The sequence below is a fragment of the Ursus arctos genome, unplaced genomic scaffold (assembly GCF_023065955.2).
Source record: "Ursus arctos isolate Adak ecotype North America unplaced genomic scaffold, UrsArc2.0 scaffold_25, whole genome shotgun sequence".
NCBI lineage: Eukaryota > Metazoa > Chordata > Mammalia > Carnivora > Ursidae > Ursus > Ursus arctos.
In genome coordinates this window covers 32,680,175-32,707,824 of record NW_026622930.1, presented here as the reverse complement: position 1 = coordinate 32,707,824, position 27,650 = coordinate 32,680,175, and the positions used below count along the sequence as shown (strand labels likewise).

The following is a 27,650-nucleotide window of genomic DNA, read 5'->3' as shown; positions in this document are numbered from 1 at the left end:
GTCGTTAGAGCTTTCTATTTATAGTATCATGTCATCAGCAAATAGTGAAAGTTCTACTTCCTTCTTACTAATTTGGATGACTTTTATTTCTTTTTCTTGTCTGATTGGTATGTGTAGGACTTCAGCATTATGTGGACTAAAAGTGGTAAGAGTGGACATCTTTGTCTTGTTCCTGATCTTAGAGGAAAAGCTCTCAGTTTTTCACCATTGAGGATGATGTTAGCGGTGGGTTTTTCATATATGGACTTTATCATGTTGAAATATATTTCCTCTAAGTCTATTTTGTTGAGGGTTTTTATCATGAATGGATGTTGTACTTTGTCAAATGCTTTTTCTGCATCTTTTGAAATGATCATATGGTTTTTTCCCTGTTATCGATGTGATATATCATATTGATTAATTAGCAAATATTGAACCAGGAATAAATCCCACTTTATCATGGTGAATGATGAATAATTTTAATGTGTTGCTGGATTTGGTTTGCTAATATTTTGTTGAGGATTTTTGCATCCATGTTCATAAGAGACATTGTAGCTTTATTATTATTACTATTTTTTTTGTAGTGTCTTTGTCTGGTTTGGGTATCAGGGTGATGCTCTCCTCATAAAATGAATTTGGAAGTTTTCCTTCCTCTTCTATTTTTTGAAAAAGTTTGAGAAGAACAGGTATTAACTCTCCTTTAAATGTTTGGTAGCATTTACCTGTGAAGCCCTCTGTTCCTGGACTTTTGTTTGTTGGAAGTTTTTTGATTACCAACATTGATTAATTATCAATGTCATTGCTAGTAATTGCTCTGTTCAAATTCTCTATTTCTCCTGATTCAGTTCTGGAAGGTGATATGTTTGTAGGAACTTAACCACATCTTCTAGGTTTTCCAATTTGTTGGCATACAATTTTTCATAATCTCATAATCTTTCATATTTCTGTGGTGCCCATTGTCCTTTTTCCTCCATTTCTGATTTTATTTATTTGAGTCTTCTCTCTTCTTCTTCTTCTTCTTCTTCTTCTTCTTCTTCTTCTTCTTCTTCTTCTTCTTTTTTTATGAATCTGGCTAAAGTTTTATCAATTTTGTTGATCTTTTCAAAGAACCAACTCCTGGCTTCATTGATCTGTTCTATTGGTTTTCTAGTCTCTATTTCATTTATTTTTGCTCTAATTTTTATTATTTCCTTCCTTCTACTGACTTTAGGGGTTTTTTTTCCCCTAGCTCCTGTAAGTGTAAGGTTTGGTTGTTTATTACAGATTTTTCTTGCTTCTTGAGGTAGGCCTGTATTGTTATAATGTTCCCTCTTAGATCAGCTTTTGCAGCATTTCAAAGATTTTGGGCTGTTGTTTTCATTTTCATTTGTCCCCATGTATTTTTTTATTTAGGAACACATTTTAAATGGCAACTAAATGCCACACATGTAGTACAGTCAATGTACATAATTTAATATGAATAACCATGACTGAGTTCGTGCATGTGCAGCCAAATAATGATCACCATGCAATTTCCCCCACCCCCTCACCAGCAGAGAGTTATCACAAGGAACATTCCATTTCAGAGTTGTTAAGCTGAAGAAAAATATGTTTCTTAGAATGAATAGAACTCAGGAAATATGAAACTGCAAGTGAGCAAGAGGGAACCCAGCCTAGCAAATGCCAAGTAAATTGTATCTTTTTTCACAGAGGAGCAAGTGTTTGTAGACCAGTAGAGGCATTCGGGTGCTCACTATGTGATAGCCATGGTGCTCACTATTTCCTCTACATGACTGCACTGAGTTGGGTAGTTTTATTTTCATTTTATAGATGAGGAAATTGAGCTCAGAGATGTTAAGTAACATGCCCAAGATCTCAAAAGTAGGTGACAGAGCCCAAATGTGAACTAGAGTCCTTTATATTCCCACTATACCAGTTTCCATACTGGCCTTATGGCACTTGAGTTCTGATGGTGATTATGGTTGTAGTTCACCTGGCCCAGGTATTTCTGAAGGGATTATTTAAGTCAGGATTTTATGAAGAGGAAAAGTATTGTCTATAGTGACTGCAAGCACGATATGGAGAACTATACACAAGTGATAAAATAGTGAGTGTAAGCATCTGTAAGTATATTCATTCATACAGCTGGAAAGTTAATAATATAGGCTACTTTGGCTTTTTACAGGAAGAAAATAATACAGGCTTCTTATGACCCTCCATTTACAATAGTTATTTGAGTCTGTATTACTTCCTTTGTCACATTATCAAATATCTTCCTTGGCTGTAAGAGCCCAGGATTTCACTGTTAGACAGTTTCAGGCCAACACTGAGCTATGAACTTATGACTGTCTTGTTCCACTCACCAAAAGACCATGATTAGAATCATTGAAAACAGCTCAGCTCAAATACAGACAGCAGGCCTCTGAGCATTTCACCCACCTTGCTTAGGTAGAAAAACTCTTTCTAAAACACGGATCTCTTACGAAATAGAAGTAAGGATTTGTACTGTTCCTTTGTATGCACTTTATTTTCTATTTTTGTTCCCTTTGCCAAAGACTTCATCATGAAAAGGAGGAAGCCCAAACTGAAATGAGTTAAGAACTTCGTCTCCGAGAGAGGACTGTGGCTTGGCCCTGAGTTGAGGTGAGATATGCTGGTGTGTACTGATGAGACCAGATTAAGCTCTACCTCGGCACACCTCCTCCTTCCCTTTCTCCATTCTCTCCCCATTCCTTCTTGACTTACTTTCTAAGCTTTCTTTGCCTCTTCTCCTCTCCTGGGAATTCAGGGTACCAAGGATGCTGCTTATAGTGATAACGTTTCTAGATCTCCAGAGGGAGCACATGAACTGATATGAGAGAGTCTGAGCTCAGAAGGACAAAAGTGTAAGAAGCCACAGCTATTCTGGAAAATGAAGGGTGAACAGTTGCTGTGACTTTGCTTGTCACCCTGACCCAAAAGTTTGCTGACCTTTGTTCTCCTTCTGCCATCATACCTTGCTTTCATCAAAGAATGCTCTTTCCTGAGGATTTCTTGTTGTGTTCCAGAAGGTTCCCCATATATTTAGGCCTCAAAGAATCTATCTGATACTTGGATCAGTTTGCTATGTCCTCTGGTTCTCTAAGGCGGCTTCACCGTCTTTCAACAGAGTGATGATGGAACAGATGCCTTGTGCTATTGGACAAGTCGTGAAGGAGAGAAAGCATAGATGACAACGAGCCTTTATGTGCTTTCTTCCTACCATTTAATCATTCTAAGAATTCTTCCATTGTTGTTGCAAAGCTCTTTTCTTGGAAAGCTGAGGTGACTAAACAAAGCCTTTTTGCACGTTAGCCCTCAGACCTTGTCTATCTCCTCTATATCTTCTTTTACATCCCCCATCCTCTCCTCTATACCTTTTACTTCCTCTATTATTATTATTATTATTATTTCCATTAATATCTTTAAAATAACCACAAACATACAGAAATTTGCAAGTACAGTACAAATAACTTTCTCACCCATATCTTTTAAAAGTAATTTGCCAATTAAATGCACCATGACCCCCAAATACTTTAGTTTGTGTTTCCTACAATCAAGAACATTCTCCTACATAGCCAAAATCTAACCATCAAAATCAGAACATGGACGTTGCATAATACCATCATCTAATCCTCAGACCCCATTCCAGTTTTACCATGTGTCCGGTAACAGGCTGCACAGCTACCAGATCCTGTTCATAAGCATGATTGCAGTTAGTTATCACGTCTCTTTAATCTTCCTCAGTCTAGAATGTTTTTTTTAGTCTTTCTTTGACTTTCCTTATGTTGACATTTTTTTTTAAGAGCACAGGCCAGTTATTTTGTCAAATATCCCTCAAATTGATCTGTCTGATATTTCCTAATGGTTGGATTCAGGTCATGCGTCTTGGGAGGGGTATCACGGGAGAATGCTCTGTGCTCCACATTGTGTCCTAGAAAGTGAAGCACCGTTTTGATTTGTCCCATTACTGACAGTGTTCATTCATCACTCCACTATGATGGTGTCTGCGTGACTTCTTCACTATGAAGTTACTCTTTCCTCCTTTGAAATTAATAAGTATGCTGGTAGAGGGTACTTTGAATGATGTATATTCTCTGTTCTTCACCAAACTTTTAATTTATTCATTTATTTATATCAGTATAGATTCTCATGGTTTCCCATTTTACTTGATCAATTCTCCTGCATGTAACCAATTGCCCTCCTCTTCTACCATCCTCTCTCCTGCTCGGACACCCACCCCACCCTGCTAGGTTCTGATTTCTTACACAGCACCCCCCTTCTCCTGACAACAGAGGCCTTCTTGCCTCCTTTGGGTTCTGAGCCAAGGCCCCCCACCCTCACCACTACAGATTCCTGCCTCTCTTTGTCCCAGTAGATCTAGGACAAAACTGTTCAGGAATAAAGGGGAATAGGAAGAAGGAAGACACTTTCTATATTCTTCCTCCCTTTCCTCCTTTCCGTCTGTCCTGACCTGTTCTGACCCCTCTCACTCTTGCCACTTCTCACGTCCATCTTTCCAAGCACTCAAGGCAGTATTGAACCATAGGCAAAGTCATAATCAGATTAGTCAGACTGTGAAGGTTTGGATCCTGCTGTGGGGACTTGTGTAAGTAACTTCCCCTCTCCAAGCCTCAGCTGCGTGGTGTATAAAATGAGCATCTTAAGAGTGCTACTTCATAGTATTTTCGGAATTAAACAAGATAGTGCTTGTAAAGTCTTTGCCGTCTACCACATATCAAGCACTAAATAAATTGTATTCTTATTTCCCATCCCCTATGTTTTACATAGTGGTGGTGGTGGTGGTTTTCTCTCTCTCTTTTCCTGAATGCTCTTTCTTTTTGTCTCATTCTTTTTACATTTTAGCTTCATTGAACTATTTTACTTTCTTGCTTTTCCTGATTCTTTTTACTTTCCCTATGTTCGTGCATAGATGTGCCGAAGGGGGCATTGGGTTGCCACCAGCAGAAGGTCTGATGGGGAATTCCTGTGCCCAGATTCATTGCTCATAGAATGTCAGGTAGCTGTGGTCTCTGCATCCCGTGATCCTGGCTGGGACAGCAACAAGACATGTCCACTACTTACCCCTTAGCTTGAGCAAAGGGGAAGGGGTGGGGAAGGCCCTGAGAAAGGACTGAGGTGGAACTATATACCCACAGTGGAACACAGGAGCAGCTGCTTGCCAGTTAAGGACCCCTCCTCTCACTGGCATGGGATTTGTGTAGAGGGAAGGGGGTGATCTTTTGAAAATATGAACAGAATTACATTCTGAGGCCTTGTTCCCTTCTTGGAATTCTGTCATTTCTGGTCAATAAAAGGTGAAATCCAATGATGCAGAGACCTGTTCTTTGTTGAAGCAATGTCTGGAGAGAGCCAGAGCAAGAGAACGGAGATGGACAACAGTCATTAATTAGATAGAAATCCACTATTTACCTCTCAACCAAGAGCTAAGCATCAGTCAAGGGTGAATGGTCAGGAAAAGATGTTCTCAGTTTCGTATCGTTTTGATACCCTACTAACAATAAAAAAAAATTTGAGAACTCTGCATAATGGGAAGGGTAGTGTTACCATTAATTAGGAAGACAGAAGATGCTGGTTTGGGGGATATGGCACGCATGTTTCACAGCCTCCTTGAGAGGCCTTTCTTAACTTCCCTCATTAATTAGGGTTGCCAGCCCCACACCCCAGGCTGCATAGGGGCAGGGATCTTACCAGTCATGTTCTAATGTATCACCAATGCCCAATGCAATGCCTGGCATATCATAGATGTTGATAAAATTTCTTGAATTAATGAGTAAGTGAGGCAACTTTATCATATTAAATTTTCTCTATATCTGTTGTGTTCCCATTCCTTTGACTTTCTGATGTTTATATGTAAGCACCATGAAGAAGAACAATAGGAACTCTACTGCAAGAATCAATGAGCAAGATGCCATCTCCGTCCCACCTTCCCAAGATCCAGGAGATCTTCAAAATATGTTGGATGGAGGAGAGTATGCCCCTTTTGTATCTCCTCCCATATTAGAGAGCAATTTTATCCAGGTAAATAATATTTGAACCCTGAATTAAGTTCCAGTAACTTCAGTGATTAATTTTCTCGAAGAAATTGAAAAGATTAAGAGAAGAATTATTTTAAATGTGATAAAGGAATGTGTGAGACAATTAAAGGGAACAATTTTGGGACTTTAACGAACCTAAAATAATTATAATGTTAAAGAAAAATTCATTTCAAATTTTCCCAGCAAACTCTCACCTAGGAATTCTGTTCTAACTCTGCCATAATTGTCGTTCTATCATAATCTTCCCAAAATGACACGAAGAGGTTGCAGTGAATTCAGAACATCCTGCCACAGGAAAGCATTCAGATAGCTCCTTTCTTAGATTTAGAAGACATTTTAAAGAATAACATCTATGACACAACTGGATATTAAAATGAATTTTGGCTCTTAGTTCTGAAAGTAAAAGATAATTGTCAAATTGTCAGAGAGAAGAGTTTTCCTCTCATAAAAACGTATCTACATTATGAATAAAACTACATTTCAATGCGTTTGAGAGCACTTCTTGCTTTCTCTAGACATTCAACATTAAAATCTTCAGACTAGCAGGGAAATGAGTTCATGGCTGTAGCCCATATCCCTAAACTCCACAGTAAGGCCACGACCAAGTCTAACATGACAGGGAAGACAACAGACACTTCTTCTTCCACAAACGTCTTCTCTGCCCTGATGCCTGGGTTCTAGGGAGACCTCCTCACCTCCAGAGGACCAGAGGCAGGTGTCTAAAGAACATTAATATTTAAGTAATGCCCAGCACACATGTGGTAAGTCATGATTTAATGATTTTACCTTCTATATGCTTCTTTATAACGAATAATCTTCTTATTTTATTTTTCCCACTTCCTCCTACACCCTTTTCAAACAACCTTTTGCACGCTCTAATGACCCTGGGGGAGCTGTAGCACTCTGTAGGCAGACATGCCCCATATCAGAATTGGATGAGTTATTTCCTTCAACATACACAACCTCTCATAGTTAGCACGTCTTTGGCAGCAAATTGCCACAGGTCCCTGACTCAAGTTTAAATAAAAAAGAACAACAGTTATCTCAACGTAAAAGAGCCACAGTGCATCAGCTCACTTGCAGCGAGTCCTCAAGGACCCAGGTCCTCTCTTTTGCTCTATCCCGGAGTTGGCTCCCCTCAGGATATTACATGCAAACAGGACAGTGACAGCTGCCAGAGGCAGAAGATATGCTCTCACCATAGCAACTTTTTGTGAGGACTGAGAAACCTTTTCCAGAGCCACCAGGAGCTCCCCCACCCCACCCCGTGTCTCATTGGCCAGGTCTAGGCCACATGGCCCAGTTGAAGGCAAGCAGAGGCAAGGCCATGAAATCACCATGACCAGTTGAGGTTCATCAGTATTTAACCCCTGAGCCAGAGCACCATCCCTCAGGGGCAGTACTGGGTGGATTCTGGCTTCTGTTAATCAGGCATGGCTCTGGGCATGTCCATAGTGTGGGCTACAACTTCTTTCTGAGGATATCTGTTTTTAAGTGGTTTTTTTGTGTGTGTTTTTGAGTTAATGTACAGCTGAGAAACCAAGTGTTGCCCTTCTCTGGCTCCCTTCACGTCCCTGTCTGGCCACTTTCCCGTCTTCTTTTCTTCCAACTGGCAGAGATTTTACTGGCCAAGATTCTTGGACTTTGGGATTTTTGCATATGCTGTTCCTCTGCCTGAAAAGCTCTCCTGTCCACCCAGCCAGTTTAACTCCCACATTGTTCGGGTCTCAGCCAGAGGTCTCTTCCTCAGAGGAGATTTCTCTGACCCTATATCCGGGGTGTGCTGGAGCTGGCTGACTGGTAAGTGTTCAGAAAATTTGCAAGTCCATGATTAAACACAGGTATTATTAAAAATTAAATCATATAAACTCGTATACTCAAACCTCATTGTTCCTAGTATTTTGCTACATTTTACTATTATTTATGCTCTTAAGGTTTACAGATATGAGAGTTCGACAAAGGTCAGTGAAGACTTCTGTGAGAACCAATTGACTATACTGAATTTAAAATAAAGAAAGTTTTGTATACATCACTATTTGTAAATTGTGTGCTATTTATCTTATATATCAGTAAAATCTATAATAAATACATGCATATCTTCTAAGAGATAGTTGTTACACATTTACCAGCACACCACTACCTGTATCCCCTCTGAAATCAAATCTCTGGTTATATGCCTCACAGCACAGCACTCTGAACTTGTACTTGGTAATACTTCTTGCAATAATAATTAGTGACATACTTGGTTAATGTTTACCTTCCCTGATAGAACCCCCATGGCCCAGGGATGTGTCTGTCCATTCACTGTGCTATCTCCAGGAATTCACATCAAGTGATTGAACAAATGCATCACCATGGTTCATTTCTCCTTTATTTCCTACACTGCTCAGGTAAGCAAGGTTGTCAGGGCCGTGCACTTTAGCAGAAAACTCCCCTTCCTATTCTCTGCCTTAGGTTAACAGGAGAGGTGAATCCATTTACCTTCATAACCGAGCCAACTGGGTGACTGTAGGCATCTGCTCTTCCAGTGAGACCCACAAGACCCCCAATGTGATGCTTCTGGCACACCTGACACCTGAAGCTCAGAAAGATAAAGAACCCCTATTTCAAAGTCTCCTGACATCTCCTTCGCCAGAGAACCTGGTGCTCACCAGGTGAGTTACAAAGGGAAGAGGTTAAGGATCTCTTGGAAAACATGCTTTACCCCTGAGAAGCTGAAAATAGAAACACCAATGACATTTGCTCCAAGGGAGCATCTCACTTGTACTCTGCTACAGATGACAAAAAGTCATGTACTTAAAGTCTGGAAAAATAGCTTATGACAAGCTGGCCACCAAACAGGTAGTTAATTTTTAAAAATCAAACCTAAGTAGAGTAACTGAAGATTCATTATGAACTGCCTCTCTAGAATGTGCTCTTCCTTCCCCAGCAGCCCAGCTTCCATCAGAATTCACTCTGGTCTTGTCTCAAGACACTAACTTGCTGTATAACCTAGAGTAACCACTCAACTTCTCTCAACTTTGCAGGATTAACTAAGTGGGACAACCTCTCATGATAAACAGTTGATACTCTGATTTTCTTTAGTTCTTCAGAGTCTTAGGAATATGATTTGAGGGAGATGGCCCTCAGGAGCTTGGTTCCATGCACTAAAAATCAAAGTTTTGAGCCTCAAAAGCTAAAGACCAGACCCGGGAACATGGTGGCCATAAGAAGGTACTGCCCAACCCCACGCCTGCCCCAGCCCAGGTCTGTCTGGGAGACAAGCCTGTTGTCCTGCATGTCACTCTGCAAACTGCTATACAACAGAAAAGGGGAGGCCTTCTGATGGGTCTCCAGTCAGGTCTCCAGACGACATTTGTGTTTGTTTTCAGGTTTCTCCCTCTGCAGTTTGTGACTCTTTCTGTGCACGATGCTGAGAACATGCGCCTCAAAGTCAAGCTGGTGAGCGGCCGAGCCTACTACCTACAGCTCTGCGCCCCTGCCTGTAGACAGGACACCCTCTTCTGTCAGTGGGTGGAACTTATCTCCCTCTTGAATGAAGAGAAAGCCAAAGCTTCCAAACTGTCAGAAGTCTCAAGCCTCTCGGAAATCACGAATAGCACCGACATCACAGGCTCGGCCGACATCATGGACATTGCAGCGCTCACAGGTCTACAGAGCCCACCCCTGTGCCCATGTTCCAACCCCGTGCGTGCCGTAGAAAGCACTGATTTCTCAGATTTCACAGATGTCACCGATGTCACTGACGTCACAGATATTCCAGAAAATGAGGTCACAGAGCCCCCAGATATAAATATTGAGACAGAAGTCACAGAAGTCACAGACCTCTGTGACGTCCCAAACTGCTCGGAGGTCACAGTGGTGTTTGAAAATGATGACATACTAAGGGCTAAGCAAGAGGAAAAGGTAAGCGACATGGCAGACTTTCATTCTTTAGTAATCAAGAACAAGAGTGATAACCAAGATCGCTCTTCTTGGTTTGCAGCTTGACACTGGTTATCAAAATGCTATGGAATGTGCTCCGAGTCCCGAGTTTTAATAATGAGATATTAGCCCTGAGCCCTGGTATAAAGGAGTTGTAGGATGTACCCTGAAAGAGGCAGGGAGCATCCTTACCATCAAATTTAACCCAGTATCAGAAAGCTATGGTGGGATGGAAGGAACTTCAGGCCGGGGTCGGAAGACCTGGGTTGGGCTCTTGCCCTGCTGCAGAGCTGTTTGGCCAAACCACTGGAGCTGCATGAGCTTCATGAGTTTCCTCATCCCCAAAACAAGGATATTAATGTCACTTAAGGGCTATTTTAAGGTTTAAACGTGTATAAAAGCATGCACTACATCGAAGGATGGGGTGAAATTTCAACGGGTAAAAGTGAGGGTGGAAATAGAAAAATAAAGTGCCAGAAGAAGTGAGTGGCTTTAGAAAAGGCTAGAAAGTGGAAAAACACAGCCGTATCCAAGAATGGTTAGTTCAGTTTGGCTGGAGCATAATATATATGGAAAACATTAAGATATAGGATTGTAAATTTGTTTGCAAACCTCGAATGCCAAATCAAGAAGTGTGGCCGTTGCTCTTTGGGCAAACTTGAACCATAAACACCCTCTGTGTGCGGGAGTGAAGGAACTGTGCTTTTAGAAGGATTAATCTGATGGTCACGTGGATCATAGATAAAGGCATAAACTGGAGGACCTACCGCTGGAAAACCTGCATGGGGCCCACGATAGAAAAATCATAAACGGCAAGGATAGACATTATACAGAAGAGGAAAACTGCCAATAAATACACTGGAGAAAGTTTAACACACCAGTAATCAAAGGAGTGCAAACTTGGAAAAAACCTATAAAACCGTTAATTGAAAGAATAAAAATAGTCAATGTTAGTAAAGATGTGGTCAACTTGGAATTCATATAGATTCATGGTAGAGATAAGAATTGGCCCAAACTTTCTTGAAATCATTATGAATCAAGAGCCTAAAAATGTTTAGACCCTTTGACTCAGTGATTCCATTTCTAGGAATCTTCCTTAAGGAATTAACCAGAAATAAGAATGAGGATTTAGCTGTAAAGATGTTAATTATACTGTATTTATGCCGTATTTGTCAAAATGAAATAATGAAAATTTGGATGGAAACTAGACACCCACCACAGGGGAAATCACTGAACTGACGTAAATCCATAAAGGGCAGGTGCTGTATTAATCTTTTTCAGGAGCAATCATAGTATCTGGCAAGATCATAGACAGTCAGTAAATATTTGTTAAGTGAAAGACTACTCTGTAGTCATTAAAAATTGTTGGGAAAATTTTTCTTTACCTGGGGAAATTTTCATGATTGAAAAAAGTTGAGTGAAAAATGAAGTCTGTGATCCCTGTTATATAAAAATCCATTTATATGCTCACAAGCAATAGGAGGGGAAAACTCGTATCATTAACAGCAGTTTGTTTCTAGATTGTGGGATTATAAGTGATTAACATTTTCCTCTTTACACTTTTCTGCATTTTCCGTTTCCTCCAATAAAAATAATTTTAAGTTCAAAAAAGTTCAAGCAGTTTTACACACAATTTTTAACGACATGAGGAAAATGCTTTTAATAAATCATTAAGTGAACAATGTAGGATAGGGAACTGAAATGTTGTCACAAAGCAGACACATACAAAATAAATAGAAGGACCAAAAGCCTGAATGACATGTGCCATAGGAGTAGTAGTTTCTGGCCAGTGGCCCCAAGCAAGCAATAAATTTCTCCCTTTCACTTTATATCTTACAGGATCTTCTAAACATTATATAATAAATATGGAAATATGTGTTAGTTTCTTTGACAGAAAAAAATTTTTCTTTAAGGAAGAAGAATACTTTATTATTGTCAAGGGAAGTTAATAGAGGCAGTGGGCAAGGAGGCAACGGAGGAGGAATGCGCAGGTGTGGGGGGATAACAGAGAGACACAGCGTTTAGGACCAGCTGACCAATTGCTCAGAGGCCTGAGACAGATTCTGAGGAAGGCAGTGAATGGCTAGGAGAGGTGGTCCATTAATAGATCCCAGGAAATGAGGAGAACAGAAGAGATTTTATGATATTAATTTTAGGTATAGGTCCTAAGTCTTTTGAGCAATGAACTCTTTCGTCTTAGTGTGAACCTCCCAACTCATGTCACCCTTTAGGTACTCTTTTTTTTTTTTTTTTTTTAAGATTTATTATTTTCCTGAAAGACAGAGCATGCATCAGCAGGGGGAGAGGCAGAGGGCAAGGGAGAGAGAGTAAGAGAAGCAGACTCCCCACAGAGTGCAGAGCCTGACGCCCGGCTTGATTCCAAGACTCTGAGATCATGACCTGAGCCAAAATCAAGAGTCGGGCACTTAACTGACTGACCACCCAGGCGCCCCTCACCTATTAGATAATCTTAAATTAAGAGCAACATCAGACTGGGGAGTTAGTGGCAAGGTATTTCTAGACAACTTTCCTGGCCCTGACAATTCAGAAAAAGGAAATGCTATAATTAAGTACTAATAATCGGGTGTAAGCTGACAGTGGTGTACCAGACCACATGAGCTTCTGAATGTGCTGTGTCAGGTCCCAGACTGTCAGGCTCCCCACGACCAAACCTCATTCCCTCAATATTGCCCCTGTGCCCCTGAGGGCACTCAGTAGATACCAATGACATGATTACTGTATTAGATATTTTTGCTCCATAAGTCATCTATTTCTGTGTGATGCTCTTCTGTTACCTGATTTGCTGTGTCTATTATTTTCAAAGGAAAAAATGGAAAACACTCTGAAGCCTGGCTGTCTACGAGATACAAAAACTAAGAACGAGCTCAAAGAACCCTCCAAACACGTCACCATCTCAAATGTAACACTGACTTTCCAAGGTGAACGATGTTTTCATACTACCTTGACTCAAGAAGAAAGTGAGACAAGTTCATCCAAAGGGATGAGTGCCAGATCCTCTGAAATAAGGACAACTGAATTGAAGAGCACAGATCTCAAGGGTGAAGAATCCAGGTATGTGAGGCGGGGAAACGCTAGGGATGCTAAGACGTGAAGTAACGGAAGTAAGTGTGTGCTCCAAAGTCCCTGCAACTCTGGCTCGTTGTGCAAGAGTCGCAACAATGGATACAATGTAACTGGTGACATAGTCAACTCTTGCTTGTCCACATTTGGTTTAACCTCCTCTGATTTTTATTTTCCTATCAACTTCTCACACCCTTCAGTTCACATTCTAGGCTACCTGGTGCCAACTGTGCGCGCTGAAGAGTATAGGCTAGAGTCGGAGGGTCCGCGTTTTGGCGTTAAGGCACTCATCTCCCAGAGTGACTATGGGCACTCTTGCTTTTATGTTCAGACTTCTCTCCATGTTCTTCTCTACATATTTCTTACACTTTTCTACATTTCCAACTAATAACTTCATAATCTGAAGAAATATTTTCATACTTTTATTTATTCTTTTTAAAGATTTGTTTATTTAATATTTTAAAGAGAGAGTGCAAGTGGAGGGAGGGGCAGACAGAGAGGGTGAGAGAGAATCCCGGAGCAGGCTCCCGGCTGAGCACAGAGCCTGACTCGAGGCTCGATCTCACAACCCTGAGATCATGACTGGAGCCGAAATCTAGAGTGGGGCGCCCAACCGACTGAGCCACCCAGGCACCCCTATTTTCATCATTTTAATACTCAAGTGCAAGCTGAATGTGAGAGCACTGTTGTGTTATAAAGATAAAAGTTAATCCAATCGTTTCAAAGTAACACCTAAAGGGGCGCCTGGGTGGCACAGCGGTTAAGCGTCTGCCTTCGGCTCAGGGCGTGATCCCGGAGTTCTGGGATCGAGCCCCACATCAGGCTCCTCCGCTATGAGCCTGCTTCTTCCTCTCCCACTCCCCCTGCTTGTGTTCCCTCTCTCGCTGGCTGTCTCTCTCTCTGTCAAATAAATAAATAAATAAAATCTTAAAGAAAAAGAAAAAAAGTAACACCTAAAAAGAAACCAGAGAAACACGTAGAGGTTTAAATGCTTACTTGAGCAAGAATGAAATAGGGAATGTAATGAATTGTGTCTAAAATCTTTTAAATATAAAAAACAAACAGGAGAAAACAAAAACAAACCAAAAAAAGAGAAAGAAATGAGAAAGATTATAAGTAATTTCAAGTGCTACAGAGTTCGGTTCCTTCTTCAAAAAGAATGACAAAACAGGCAAACCACTGGACAATTTTTTTTTTTTTAATGATAAAATAAGGGGCACCTGGGTGGCTCAGTTGGTTAAGCATCTGCCTTTGGCTTGGGTCATGATCCCAGAGTCCTGGGATCGAGCCCACATTGGGCTCCCTGCTCAGCAGGGAGCCTGCTTCTCCCTCTCCTCCCTGCTCATGCTTCCTCTGTCTCTCAAATAAATAAATAAAATCTTTTTAAATAAATAAATAAATAAAATGATAAAATTAGAAATTTAAAAGGTCATCATCAACTAATAAGAACAATAGTAAAATGTTATGGAGAAAGATTATATACAACTTTTCTTTAATAACTTTGAAACCCTAAGTTAAATAAATGACTTTAACAAAAATGCAAGGAGGCAAAACTGGCACTTGAGAACACAGAAAAAATGTATCCAAGAGCTCTCATAAAAGAAAAAAAAAACATAGCTGTGACTTTTACTGGACACTGTTTTAGATACTCTAAGAATTGCTTCTATTTAATGTAAAGTTTTCTTTTAAATATAGAAAAGTTATGTTACATTCTCCTAATTTTTTGAAGCAAATGATTTGTCTGGATTATAAAGCCTGAAAGAGAACACAAGAAAGAAAATTCTAGATTAATCCTACTTAAGACAATAAATGCTAAATTCGTAGACTCTTAGCAGGCAAAATGTAGTGAGCTTAATATAAAATTAAGGAAACTGTCAATATAAGTCATTATTTAAAAGAAAAGCAGAAAAAAAGCATGGATACCTTAAATACATGTGAGAGATTTTGATATACTTGATAAAGATCCTCAAAATGCAGAAGGGTTCTCCTTTAGCACGGTGCAAAATAGTTACTCCAAACCAGAGCCAGCATTGTTCTTAATGAAGAAATTCTAGAAGTGTGCTACTTAAAACTTAGAAAAGTTAAGGATGTTCCTATTAACATTTCCATGTGATATAATTTAAGGGAGTCTAACAATTGCAATAGAGCAAAGAAATATGATGGATAAATAAGAGATTTTTAAAAATCACTCTTTGCAAATGGAAATTCATATTTAGAAAATTTGAGAATCGTTAAACATTGGTTTGTAAACAATTTTAGGAAGGTCACAGATTATAAGATAAACTCACAAAATATTGTTTGTTTCATGATTTTTATTAACAAACCCAAAATGTACTGAAAAAAGAATGTATTTTCCAAAAGCAGCAATAAAAATCAAATATTTTTGAGAGTGATAAGAGACCTATATATTTGGAATTATAAAACTAATGGCAGAAACACAAGATGACCTTAATAAGGAAAACTAAGCTTTCTATCTGGGCAGGTATATTTAAGACAACAAAGATGACAAGGCCTAAATTAATTTATAATTTTAATACAGTACCAATTATCTCAATAGTATATCTCATAGAAATTATACAATTATAGATAGAATGTGGAAAAAACAGGGGTAAGAATCTCAAGGAAACCATTGGGGCTGGAAAATGTCTAGAGGAACTTAGTTGTATAAAATCTTAGGCCATATTATAATTAAATGGCCATCAGAAACACCAGTGAAAAGTTTAGGATATAGAAATTAAGATAGTAAAATAGACTCAAACTAAGAGAGGTCTGAAAGAAACATGAAAAAAAGCAAAACTCTAGAATATATGAGGTACCACAAAAAAAATTTCAGATGGGGAAAAAGTGAAATATTTTAAAACTAAAATAAACTAGAAGAAAATGGAATGGTTGAGTTGCCTCAGTTGCATAAGAAAGATCATTTCTCCTCCATTGAAGTAACAGAAGAAAATTTCAATGGCCAATTTTGATTTATTCATTCAGTCATATTTACTGAGCACTTTCTATGTGCTAGGCAGTGGGGATACGGCTGTGGAAATAAGTTAGAGGCTGTTTCATTCCAGTGGAGGATATAGATAATACACAAAATACATTGTGCCGGCTGGAATGTGCTGTGATAAAAACAAAAATAGAGTAACAGAATAGAAACAGGGATTTGAGGAGGAGGAAGGATATCTTACAGTGGTCAGGGACAGCTTCTCTGAGGAAGGGCAGAGATCTGAAGGAAGGGTGGAGCCCTTGGGGAACAGAGTTCCAGGCCGATTGATTGTATAACAGCTATAAATATCTGCCTCCCAAAATCATTTTAAGTAAATAAATATGGAACAGCAGAACGGGAAAAGAATAATAATAACTAGATAATCTTTAATGGTCTTACCTCCCATATATAGACATAGCTGATGGGAATTTATAAAGGAACTAATTAGCAGATGGGTTAAAGTTATGAATAGAAAATTTACTCCAGAAGACAAACACTTAATGAGGAATCAATCTCACTAATAATTAAAGAAATACAAGTTAAGCAATTACCAGTTGGCTCTCAATTAGATGTTAACTATAACACTGATGGGGTCACTGTAAATGGTGGGAACTTTCTAAAGAGTGATTTGGCAATTCACATTACAAATGATTATAGCACTTGACTTAAAGGAACATGTGTCAAAGAAGTAATTCAAAAGGGAAAATAACTTAATTGAACACATATTTTGTAGTTAAAACTTGAAAGCAATCCAAACGACCACTGGCTAACTAGAATGGCTAACGAGGAAATATTATGTTAATTTAGTGAAATAGCAGATCTCCATTAGGAAAAGAATAGAGAATTTCAATAAAAAGACCTATATGACTAGTAAGGAACTGCAAACTAGAAAAGTAAAATTCTGAAAAGTGCATATACAATGGTATTTTATTTCTACAAAAGAATAATAAGAAACCACTGTTTGGGCATAGTTGTGATTAAAGGAATTAATATTTGTTGTAGCTACTGATAGGTGTTTCCATTAAACTCTTATTGTACATAATCTTTATTATGATTACATGCATAATTTAAAATCAAAACTGATGCTAGGAGGCATTAATTGGATGCATTAATTGGAAGACATAGCAGCTAGAGAATGAGCTTTGCTGTCAGACAACCCTGGGTTCAAATCCTGCTTCCTCTATTCTTGGGCAAGTTAAATTAATTTTTTTCAGGCCTCAGTTTCCTCATTTGTAAAATGGGAATAACACTGACCATGTAGAGTTGTTGCAGGGATTAAATAAGCTGATATTAAAAAGTTCACAATGACGGGGTGCCTGGGTAGCGCAGTCGTTAGGCGGCTGCCTTCGGCTCAGGGCGTGATCCTGGCGTTTCAGGATCGAGTCCCACATCGGGCTTCTCCGCTGGGAGCCTGCTTCTTCCTCTCCCACTCCCCCTGCTTGTGTTCCCTCTCTCGCTGGCTGTCTCTGTCAAAATAAATAAATAAAATCTTTAAAAAAAAAGTAAAAATAAAAAGTTCACAATGTCAGGCACCTGGTAATTACTCCAAAAAAAAAAAAAAAAGAATTGATTAAAATAGGGAGGGAAGGGGAAGGAAGAAAGAAAGGGAGGGATCAAGGGAGGGCTCAGAGTCTAGATTAGATTGGACACAAATCTAACATAGTTTTGACTTACGCTGAATGCAGTAGAAAGATTATTCTATACCTCTGAAGTAATCTTTCTACTGTACCATCCAAAAACTGAACCCAGAGAACTGGGGGAAGAAAGCATAAAACTTCTTAAATATTTTAATGCAGGAAAACTGTAATATATGACAATTACTATCTTCAATGTACAAGGAAGTACAGATTTAAAGGCTAAATTTTAAAAGTGGATTTAAAGTGAAATTTATTGTAACTAAACACAAAGAAGATTTTATTACATAGTAAAACAATATAGCAGATAATCAATCAATAAAAAATAATTAATGGATACCATTGATTAGATATTAATCAATAACAGAACTAATTTCTGGAGGTTGTAGAAACTTTCTCCTTGGAAACTTCTCAAAAACATGCATCAAGCCATTTGTCCTGGATAGACTTCAGACATTCTCCTGCCAGGGGTCAAGGCCCATTTGTGTTTCGTATGTAATTTTAATCTACTGCTAAAACAAACAACAGAACGTATGGGGAAGTCAAATATAAGTATGTTCTGGAGAGTCCCCAAAGGAGTGGAAGGGAATGGAAACAGTTAATACACCTGCTTATTGTTGTAGGGTTCTGAGAAATAGACATACTAGATGCTCAGTAAATGCTCATTATTGTCACTAATCATTCATTTCCAATAGTGTAGATAAAAGAAAGTTGGCTATTCTGTCTCAAAAAAACAAAAACAAAAACAAAAACAAAAAAACCAGAAACGCTTACTCAAAAAATATCTTAAGCAACTGAGGATTAATTACTCAAAGCTGGCTTTCTTTTCAACCTTTTCTCCTGGCTCGGGAGGGGTCAAAGAAAGCAAAGGAATATGGGTGATCCTTACAAGAACCACAGACCTTGAGATCAGAGCATTGTTTGCTTTAGCTTCTGGCCTGCCACATTTCTGGAAATCCTAGAGCCTCTAGCTCCAAGGGCCAACACTGCAGGCGTTGGTAGATATTGATAATGATTTCAATACTTTTGGCTGTCTGCTCAACAAAGCATTGTTTGAGATCCAGGATTTCTATGCCAGTGATCCTCAATGTGTGGCCGGTTAGCAGCATCACCTGGGAACTTGTGGAAAACGTAAACTCTTCAGCCCAGCCCATCCTACTGAATCCTAAACTCTGGCATTCTGGGTTCTAACGCACATCCAAGTCTGGGAATCATTGCCTTATGAGAAGCCAGTCCTAGACACAAAGGAGAGTTTAGCAAGAAGTACTCTCCCATGAGGTCTTCTCCTGAGGTCCCATAGCCAAAATAAGTATTCCTCTTTATAGCCAGAGTGAGAATTATCAGCTCAAACTCAAGGGAGCCTTCTTCAGGAACTTTTCCTAAATGAAATTTGGATTCAAAAAAGAAAAAAAATATTTAAAAAATTGTTCAATGTTCAAGAAATTTTCCTGCTTCAGATGGAGGGTGGAGAAGTAGCTGAAATAATCTCCCCCAGAACACTGATCTATTCTTTCTTGATGGTAATAACCATTGAACTCTTTTGTGGGACTAAAAAGGCTAATTGGTCAGCCTGATGTGTTAGAGGAGAAAGAAGGACAAAGACAAAGAAAAAAACAGGAGACAGAGTAAGGAAGGGAGATGGAAATACCAACCACCAGTCCAAGTAATGAGAGACAGGAGAAAGGAATGTAAGAAGGAGGGGATAGAAACAGGTGCCACTCAGTAGGAAACGAATTTTGCTACCACGAGTGAGTATAGCTTTCACAGAAAAGTGTAAGATTTCTTAAAAAACAAGATAAAAAATGAATCCATTCAATTTAGCAATTTATTCTAAATAGTTGATCACTCTGTGTCTCCTTCTGTATTGTTTCATCCATGTGTCTCCAATTCTATGACCTGCCTTATCTAATGCTTCAGAGACACCGCAATTCAAAATCCCACGAAGTTAGCTGTTTACATCACTTCACCTTCTTCTTTCCTTGCCCTTTTGCACATAATAGATGCCCTGAAGCATGAGATTAGCTTTTAGAAGAAAAAGGAAACTTTATAGAAGTAATAGATTTTACTTTTTTAAAAAGTGCAGTTTTAGATTTACAAAAAATTGAGTAGATGGTACATAGAGCTCCATATACCCACCCCTCTGCCACCTCCTCACTCTACCCCCACCTCCAGTTTTCCCTCTTATTAACACCTTGCATTAGTGTGGCACATTTGTTACAATTAATAAACAACATTGTTACATTATCATTAACTATATAGTTCCTAGTTTAAGGTTAACTCTGTATGTTGTACAGCTCAGCTCTCTGGGTTTTGACACGTACATAGCGACATGTACCCCCCCCCCCATTACACACAGAATAGTTGCACTACCCTAAAAATCCTCTGAGCGTTACATTAGCTTGTAATAGCTTTTTAAAATATTAAGAATTGTAACAATGACTTAAATTTTTAGGATGTAAAATTCTCTGCAGGTACAACATTTTGTTAGTCTAACTATTATGATCACAATTAGGAACAATGATAAAATGAATTCCCATATAAACAGCAAACACCATAGAATTTTAAAGATAAAAAGGATCTTGAAGGTTAGCAAATCCCAAATTCTTCAAGGCCCTGCCCTTCAGTCTGTCAGCTTCCTGTATCATCATTCATCTGCTGACTCTACTGGGGAGAAAGAAAGAAAATTAAAAACAAAGCAAAAAACAAATTCTGGTTCCAAGCAATCCTCTTAAGCCCAACTTAATCAAGGATGGATTCTTTTTTTATTGCGTATTTGCATCTGGAACATAATTACTAGCTAGAGCCTAATTTGAGTATGTTCATTATGAAAGAAAGATGTTATATCTAAGAACAGAACAGAATTCAGTTTATTCCTGGGATGTTCGTAGGGTTAAGTCAACACCCTGTGAAAGTGAGAAGTAAGTTCTACCTATTTTTCCTCTCCAAGACCATGGATTTCAGTGACACTTTATAACCGTGTACTTCGGGAAAATGAAAAAAAATTAAATGATGACCTTGTTGAATATTTTGCCCTCAGATTTATTAGTCTTTAAAATGTAAATCGAGCAATTTCAATCTAGATGAGTGAAAGACTATGGAGACGTCTGTATTGTCACTCTAGGTCCTTTAAAAGTGAAGGATTTACTTTATGAAGCATTTATATTTCTTCTCATACCCTGACAATAGTGCTACTGTGAATCTTCCCTTTGTTTTAAAGAGGATAACATCAGGCCTCATTTTAATTTACACCTATTTTTTAAAATAATTTTTATTTTGTTATATTAGTCACCATACAGTACATCCCCAGTTACACCTATTTTTTTAAGTACATTTACTCAGTATTTTTCAGTCTCTTAAAAACTTATCATTAAGCTCAGCCTTCATGTAAACACCAGACCTATTTGGTGAATGCTATGCGAGCATTTATTTGCAAACTCCTTAGAAAATTACCAATTTAACCTCTATTTCAGAAAGATCCATTGGAGACCTCAACCTGGATTTCTTTGCCAGACCGCTTAAAACAGATCATAATTATGTCTTTACACATTTATCTGGGAAGCTATTATCGGAGGATAATTATTCTTCCCAAGTGCTTTCTTTTATTCAAACTGCAATGCTTCCAAAAAACATATTGAAACTATAGCCAAGAAACAAAGATTTGGTAAAAAAAATTAAGTGACTGAAGTTTATGTTTCAGCATGCCAATGAGAAATAAGTATTTTAATTATTGCTATTAATTTTAAAAATTAAAGAATGCAGAAAACTTCTTTATCCAAAGACATTTCTGAAAGTGAAATGATCTGAAACACTGACAGCTAGTCTCCTATTTTATCCAGTAAAAGAAATGGAGTTACTTGGGTAAATAATTGGGCATGTTATTTGCCTGCAAGATTTCCTAGCACTGTCGCCCCCATCAGGACCATAGAGATTGTGATGAAAAAGCCAGCCGAGGTGGGCAACTTCTCACCCCAAGCATCCAGACTCTCTCCCATCTCTATGAGAGCCTATATTCCCAACACAAGATACTCTACATAAGCCCCCGAGCAGCTGCAGTTAGCTCAGTCTCAGCCCCAAATGAGCTTTCAGACACTTGGAGAGGCAGTAGGATGGTGACGTCTGCAGCCTCTCGGAGTGACAGGTGAGAGATAAAATAAAAATAGATTATATGTTTATATACTATTCACTTTTATGGCTTTTACGGGTTGGATAGCTTGCGTGTTAACAGAAATGTAGGTAATTTTACTCTGAAATGTGTTGCTATGTAATCCCTAGGCTTGCTAAACATGTTTCATTACTAGCTACAAAGCATTCAGAGAATGGCCAGTTATCTCATACCTAGTCATTCTCTTCTAAATATTTGTGGTCACGCTGTGCTACATTTTGAAATGTGCTGTTTGTTTTTCCAGGATCATGAGAACTGACTCGGTCACCTCAGGTATGGAACGAATCCCACTACATTTCTTTGTGATCTCTGGTATCCAGTAGTCACCTCTGGGTCCGGGAACAGAGTGGTTAAGAGCAAAGGAATGTGGCTAGATGTTTAGATGCGTTCCCTTTGTTCCACCCTGAGAGTCCCATGGTGCAGGAACTCCTCTTCAAAGCCTGTCCGCACACCAGCTTTCAAGGAGTAGGCATGGCGGCACTTTTTCCTGTGCTGGTAGAATAACTGAATCCGACTCACTGGGCAGGAACCAGTCCCAGGCCAGCTCTGCAGGCAGAACCCAAACAACAGGGCCTTATCTCCTTGCTGGTTTGGAAGGGGAGTGGTCTACAGCTCAATTTCTTGGTAAATTTAAAATCACCTGGCCCTTCTCTTCTTCTTACCTGCATCTTCAGCCTCCGCTTCTTTACCTATTCCCATGGCTCAGGATCTTTTTACTTCTTAACAGCAAGTTTTTGACACGGAATTGTCATATAGGCACCAGTGGACATTGCGTCCCCTTGCTTGCTGCTGCCCCCCCCCTCAGCGACTATCCAAGTGTGGGGGGCTGGTGGATGGGCCTCAGCTCCAGTCATGCGCATCAAAGAACACATGCAAGGAACAGAGAGACACATTTCACTGGACTTAAATGGAAAGAAAAAAATATTTCTACTTTGAAACCCAAGACCACATGAAGGCAATTCTTAGTCACATTTGCAAGAGTCCTACCCCCAAAAAAGCAAACAATTAGAAGATAGGTGTTTCTGTAACTGAGATTTTAGTGTCCGAAAGTACCAGATGAACTTCACTGAGATGTGGTTTTACCTATATTCCAAACCACAGTACTGGACCTGAGAACACTGTAGCGAAATGCTGTCGTAGTTGAGAAGAAAAATGTAAAATCTCCTTTGCCATATATAGAATTTTCACCTATCAATTTCTACTCCAAATTTTATTTCAAAATGAAATCACAGTAAATTGATAAGACATTCCAGAGCTGTCCAACAGGCAAACATTTTCCTCTTACTTTCTCAAAGCAAGGATAAATCATGCAGCGGCCTTATCACTAACAGCTAATTAGTATGTTAGCATATAATTAGTACAATAGCATGTAACATACATTCTGAAGCACTTGTTATTTAAGCCTTGGGAATTTAAAATTAACATAGATTTAGTTTCATTCTCTATGTGACTGATTCTTTCACCTGTCTTCTGGCACAAACACCATTTTGTTCAAATGAACAAGCATTTGATGCCTACCTATTATATTTGAGGCACTGTAGAGAGATTAAAAAATAGGTAACAGGACATCACCTGGCCTCAAGACATGGGCACACATAGCATAAAGTGGAATCTCACGGGTGCTTTAAGAGACAAAAGTAGAGAACATAGTTTAAGCTGAAGAGAGAAAATCATGAAAGATTTATGAAGGAAGGTCTTTGAGTTAGGAAAGGGAAATAAGAATATCCTGGATGTACGGTATATAGAATGGGACCGTGCTGGGCGTATTCCATTTAGAAATAGTGGGCGATGCAGCTGGAAAGGAGCACAGGAGCCAGATTACGGAAGTCTCGGGCCATACCGGGGAGTTTGGACAGTCCAGTTTGGCAGCTAAGGAGGAGCCACTGAACAGCAGAACTGACAAAGTTAGTGTTGTATTCTAGAACGATTACTCCGACTGCAATCGCTAAGAGAGCTGGAGGAGGCTACAGATAGGAAGTCATTAGAATAGTTCAGGGTGAAAGCTGCCAAAGTCTTGAGCCAGGTGAAAAGGAGTCAGATGGCAGCAAGGACGTGAATACGTACAACACTTGTTGACGGACGACCTGTGGGGACAAGAGACAAAAAAACAAAACAAAACACCTGAGGATGACAGAGTTTGGGAGACAACAGAACTAGGAGGTAATGAGTCCATGACACAAGCTGGGAAAATGAATTCCAGGAAATCTGGAAGGAAACGACAAAGAAACCAGCTGTTAAATACTGCACCTAGAATGAAAAGTCCCAGGTTCGAGTTCTAAATGCACTTCTTCTGTTCCACCAGTGTGTCATTTAAAGTGTCTGGACCTCAAGCTTCTTCTCTCAAATATGTGTGCATATGGGTGAGGGATGGAAGAGGGTGTGTTTAGCTGTCTCAAGGCCCTTTCAGCTGCTATGGCATCATAAGCTGATACGTGTGTGGTCCTGGTGGCCCATCTTAGTACATTCAGCAGGCAGCTTGAAATGGGGCTCTGGAAAGCGGGAGCTGAGCAAAGATACAGCCAACACGCAGCAAAGTTCCACTCTCAGCTTGTTAAATCACAAGGGTGGTGCAATATACAAATTTAGCTTGTAGTTGTCACAAAGTATTAATTCTTTTCCTGTTTGTTTTCTTTCACATACTTTCTCATTCTTCCCACTTCTCTGTCTTCCCATGTTTCCTGACTTAGGCTTACATAGTTTTTCCATTTTCCCTCTGATCAGCATTTCCCTCCCTGTTTCCGCGCTCCTCTGAATCACTTTTTTTCCCCTTTCATACTTTACTCACACTTCACACTTCTTACCCCAAGAAGAGCGAAGACTAGTAGAATCTTACTCCCTTGTCCCATTGAATTTAGACTGAACGCAGACAAAAAAAGGAGTCTGTGAATCTGATTTCTCTTCTAGGCAGCAGCAAAAATACGAACTGCTCTCCATGACAATTAAACAAAACCCTGGTTCTATTAACCTGGTCAGGTTCACGTTCACGCAGCTCCGGGGTAATGCTGCCTGGAGACCATGGTCTCTTATTCATGTCTCAAACCTCTCAGCAGTTTGACACTTTCTCCTTTCTGAGTAAGGCCTGGTAAAGTGGCACTTCACATGTACTGTTTTTATGACAAGGCTACGAGGTAGAGCCCAGACTGACCCTGTCTCTCTGGATCTGGCTCCATATCTCCCTTTTCTTGACTTTTAATTTCTTACCTATCTAGGTTTTACTCTCCTTAGCTCTGCTGATCTCTTTACAGGGAGCCCAAACTTAGGCTTACCTATGGTCCTATGGTATTTTCCCAAGATGGGAGGCAATTAGACAAAGGATAGAGAGCCGAGAAAGAAGAGAGGGGAAAATTGCTTACGAAATCCTGGGCCTGTCCTCTCCATCTAAACCCATCTTTCTTTTCCACTTTCCTCTGAACTATTGCAAATCAAATTCCTTGTGATCCTAAGTGGTCAGGTTCAGTCTCTGTTTATGAAACTCGGTCTAAAAAGAGAAGGGGTGGGAGGACCCTAAAAGGGAAACTGTTGGTGAAATTTAACAATGGGCTCCATTGGAAAGAATAAAGACATTTTTAAATTTAAGACCAAATTAAGTTGTCTCTCCTTCTGTGCTTTTTTTCTCTCCTGCTGCTGACTGTTCTCTTTCTTTCTCACTTCCCTCTTTCTTCCTCTTTCCCCACGATTTTTCTTTTGCCCTCTGGCTCCCTCCCCCCATGTCAAATCTACTTCCCTCGATCTTGTGCCTCATCTGTCTCCCATTTTCTCAGGGGAATGGATGTGAGGAAAGGAAAGTAAAACAGAAAAAGAAAAGGCCAATGGAAAAAACATGTAAGACAACCAAAAGGTAACTTTTTTTTTTTTTTTTTTACAATTTTAAGTCACTATAGCTATAAAGGACAGATGTGACGCTTTCACAAAAAGTTGTCAACAAATTGAATCTTTGACTGTGGAATCTTATTACTTCTATTGTAGTAACGGTAGAGGTGGAATGGGATGTTGAAGGTTGGTTGTGGTTTCTGCCCCTAGTATCCTTCCAGGCTCAAAATGTAATGTCAGCACAGGGATTAGAGGCAGCTTCGGGTGAGGCACCAGAAGAGAATTGCTTGCTCTGCTGCTTTGACACGTGATTCCGTCCTTCTCGTTCCTACTCTTCCTCTTTGCTCCCTCCTCATACTCTTTCCCAACCTTAGCAGGAACCACACGACCATACTCGTCAGGGCTCTGCTGTTGGAACTGAGGTGCCCACCCTTCTGTGTCACTCTGCCACCACAGTCAGCTTAGCACTTGGGCGCTTATTTTACTAACAAGAACTCATCCAGATGCACACCCTGGGCCAGAGGCAGTGCACCAGAGGAAGACAGTGTGGCCGAAGGATAACAAAAGTCCATGCATGATAATCCCTTGGTCTCTCCACACACCCTTCAGTCTGTGCCTGTTCTTTTGTCATTTCCTCCCCACCCCCTCCCCATAACATTGTCCCGTGGTGGTGGTGGACAGTGACGGAGTGGCACTCTGGGTGATGCTTGCTGGGACCTCCTTCCCCCTAGGGAGAGTCCTTAGCCCTATCGTTTCTCAATATATTACAGAATTTAGAAAGAGAAATTCATTGAAAGAGAGCTCAATATTCTACAGCGATTTCATCCTTTGATGGATACATTCTATAACAATGAAATTTCAAATATCAGGGTCGTAGTAAGAGAGATCTGCAAAGGCAAAGAAGAGGAGAAATACTAACATACATACCATATTTAAATCTTGGCTTCTGAAATTTAAAAAGTGGCTCCCAAATATTTTCATTTGGGGTACAAATATTTAAATTGTGAATTGCCAATATATAAGAATTGCCAATATATAAGATTTTTTTAATGGTGCAAAAAAATCTTGTTACTAATAGAGGCTTCATATTATCACAACCGAAATGTGAAAGTTACTTGGCCCCTTTTTTACAATGAGCATATATCATGTGTATGTAAATATATACATATGGCTTATTATAGGATGTAGTTTAGGACAGATCAAGGACCTGCAAATAATTCAGTGACACATCTGTAAGTTTTAAAGACTAAAAGCCCATAATCTTAATTTTGACATCTTGACTTATTAGATTCTTACACAGGTAGAAATAGCTTTTATTCATTATTTTTTAAGTTTTTATTTACTTATTAGAGAAGAGAGAGCATGAGCAGGGGAAGGGGTAGAGGGAGAGAGTGAAGCAGACTCCCTGCTGAGCAGGGAGCCCAATGCAAGGCTGGATCCCAGGCCCCTGAGACCATGGCCACAGCTGAAGGCAGATGTCCAAAGGACTGAGCCGCCCAGGCACCCCAGAGATAGCTTTTAAAAACAAAAATTTTAAGAAATTAAGGAGGTTCCTTTAACATCACTTCAACCTCCAGATTTCGAAAATGAAAGCTTGTCTGTCCAGAGGATCTTTACTGTTAGGTTAAGAAGAGAAGCTATGTCAAAAATGTACTTTTACTTATTTTGATCACTTATTTTACTCATATTTAGTTTTTTAATGTTTTATACTTACCCGTAATAACTTTTAAAATGTTCTGTATTTTAGACCTTTGAATTGAACTGACTTTTCCATCTTTTTTTTTTTTCAGATAAATGCAAACTACTAAACTAAAAAACAAGCATGGCTCAAGAAATAACAACCAACGCAAGAGAAAAACAAAGCAGTGTCTTCCATGTGGCAGAAATAAAGGCTACTACTAATCAATCATTGAGCATTTAAATTCATGCCAATCTAACTTCTTAAATCTTGATTGTTATAATTGTGGATGTCAATTTTAAAGGAAGGTAGAGAAACAAAACTACTAAGGCTTTCAATTCATAAACTC

The 27,650-nt window shown here is 39.3% G+C and overlaps 1 protein-coding gene across 1 annotated transcript; it reads left to right on the top strand.

The window, feature by feature from the left end:
• Window positions 1-1,534: 1,534 nt before the first annotated feature.
• On the top strand, window positions 1,535-25,636 carry GARIN2 (golgi associated RAB2 interactor family member 2). The gene is made up of 7 exons (XM_026489686.4): window positions 1,535-2,601; window positions 5,856-6,018; window positions 8,490-8,689; window positions 9,407-9,941; window positions 12,784-13,031; window positions 22,058-22,086; window positions 25,575-25,636. Exons 2-7 carry the CDS (start codon window positions 5,860-5,862, stop codon window positions 25,586-25,588), a joined length of 1,185 nt encoding a protein of 394 aa, XP_026345471.3. The 5' UTR covers window positions 1,535-2,601; window positions 5,856-5,859; the 3' UTR covers window positions 25,589-25,636.
• The last annotated feature ends 2,014 nt before the right edge of the window (window positions 25,637-27,650 follow it).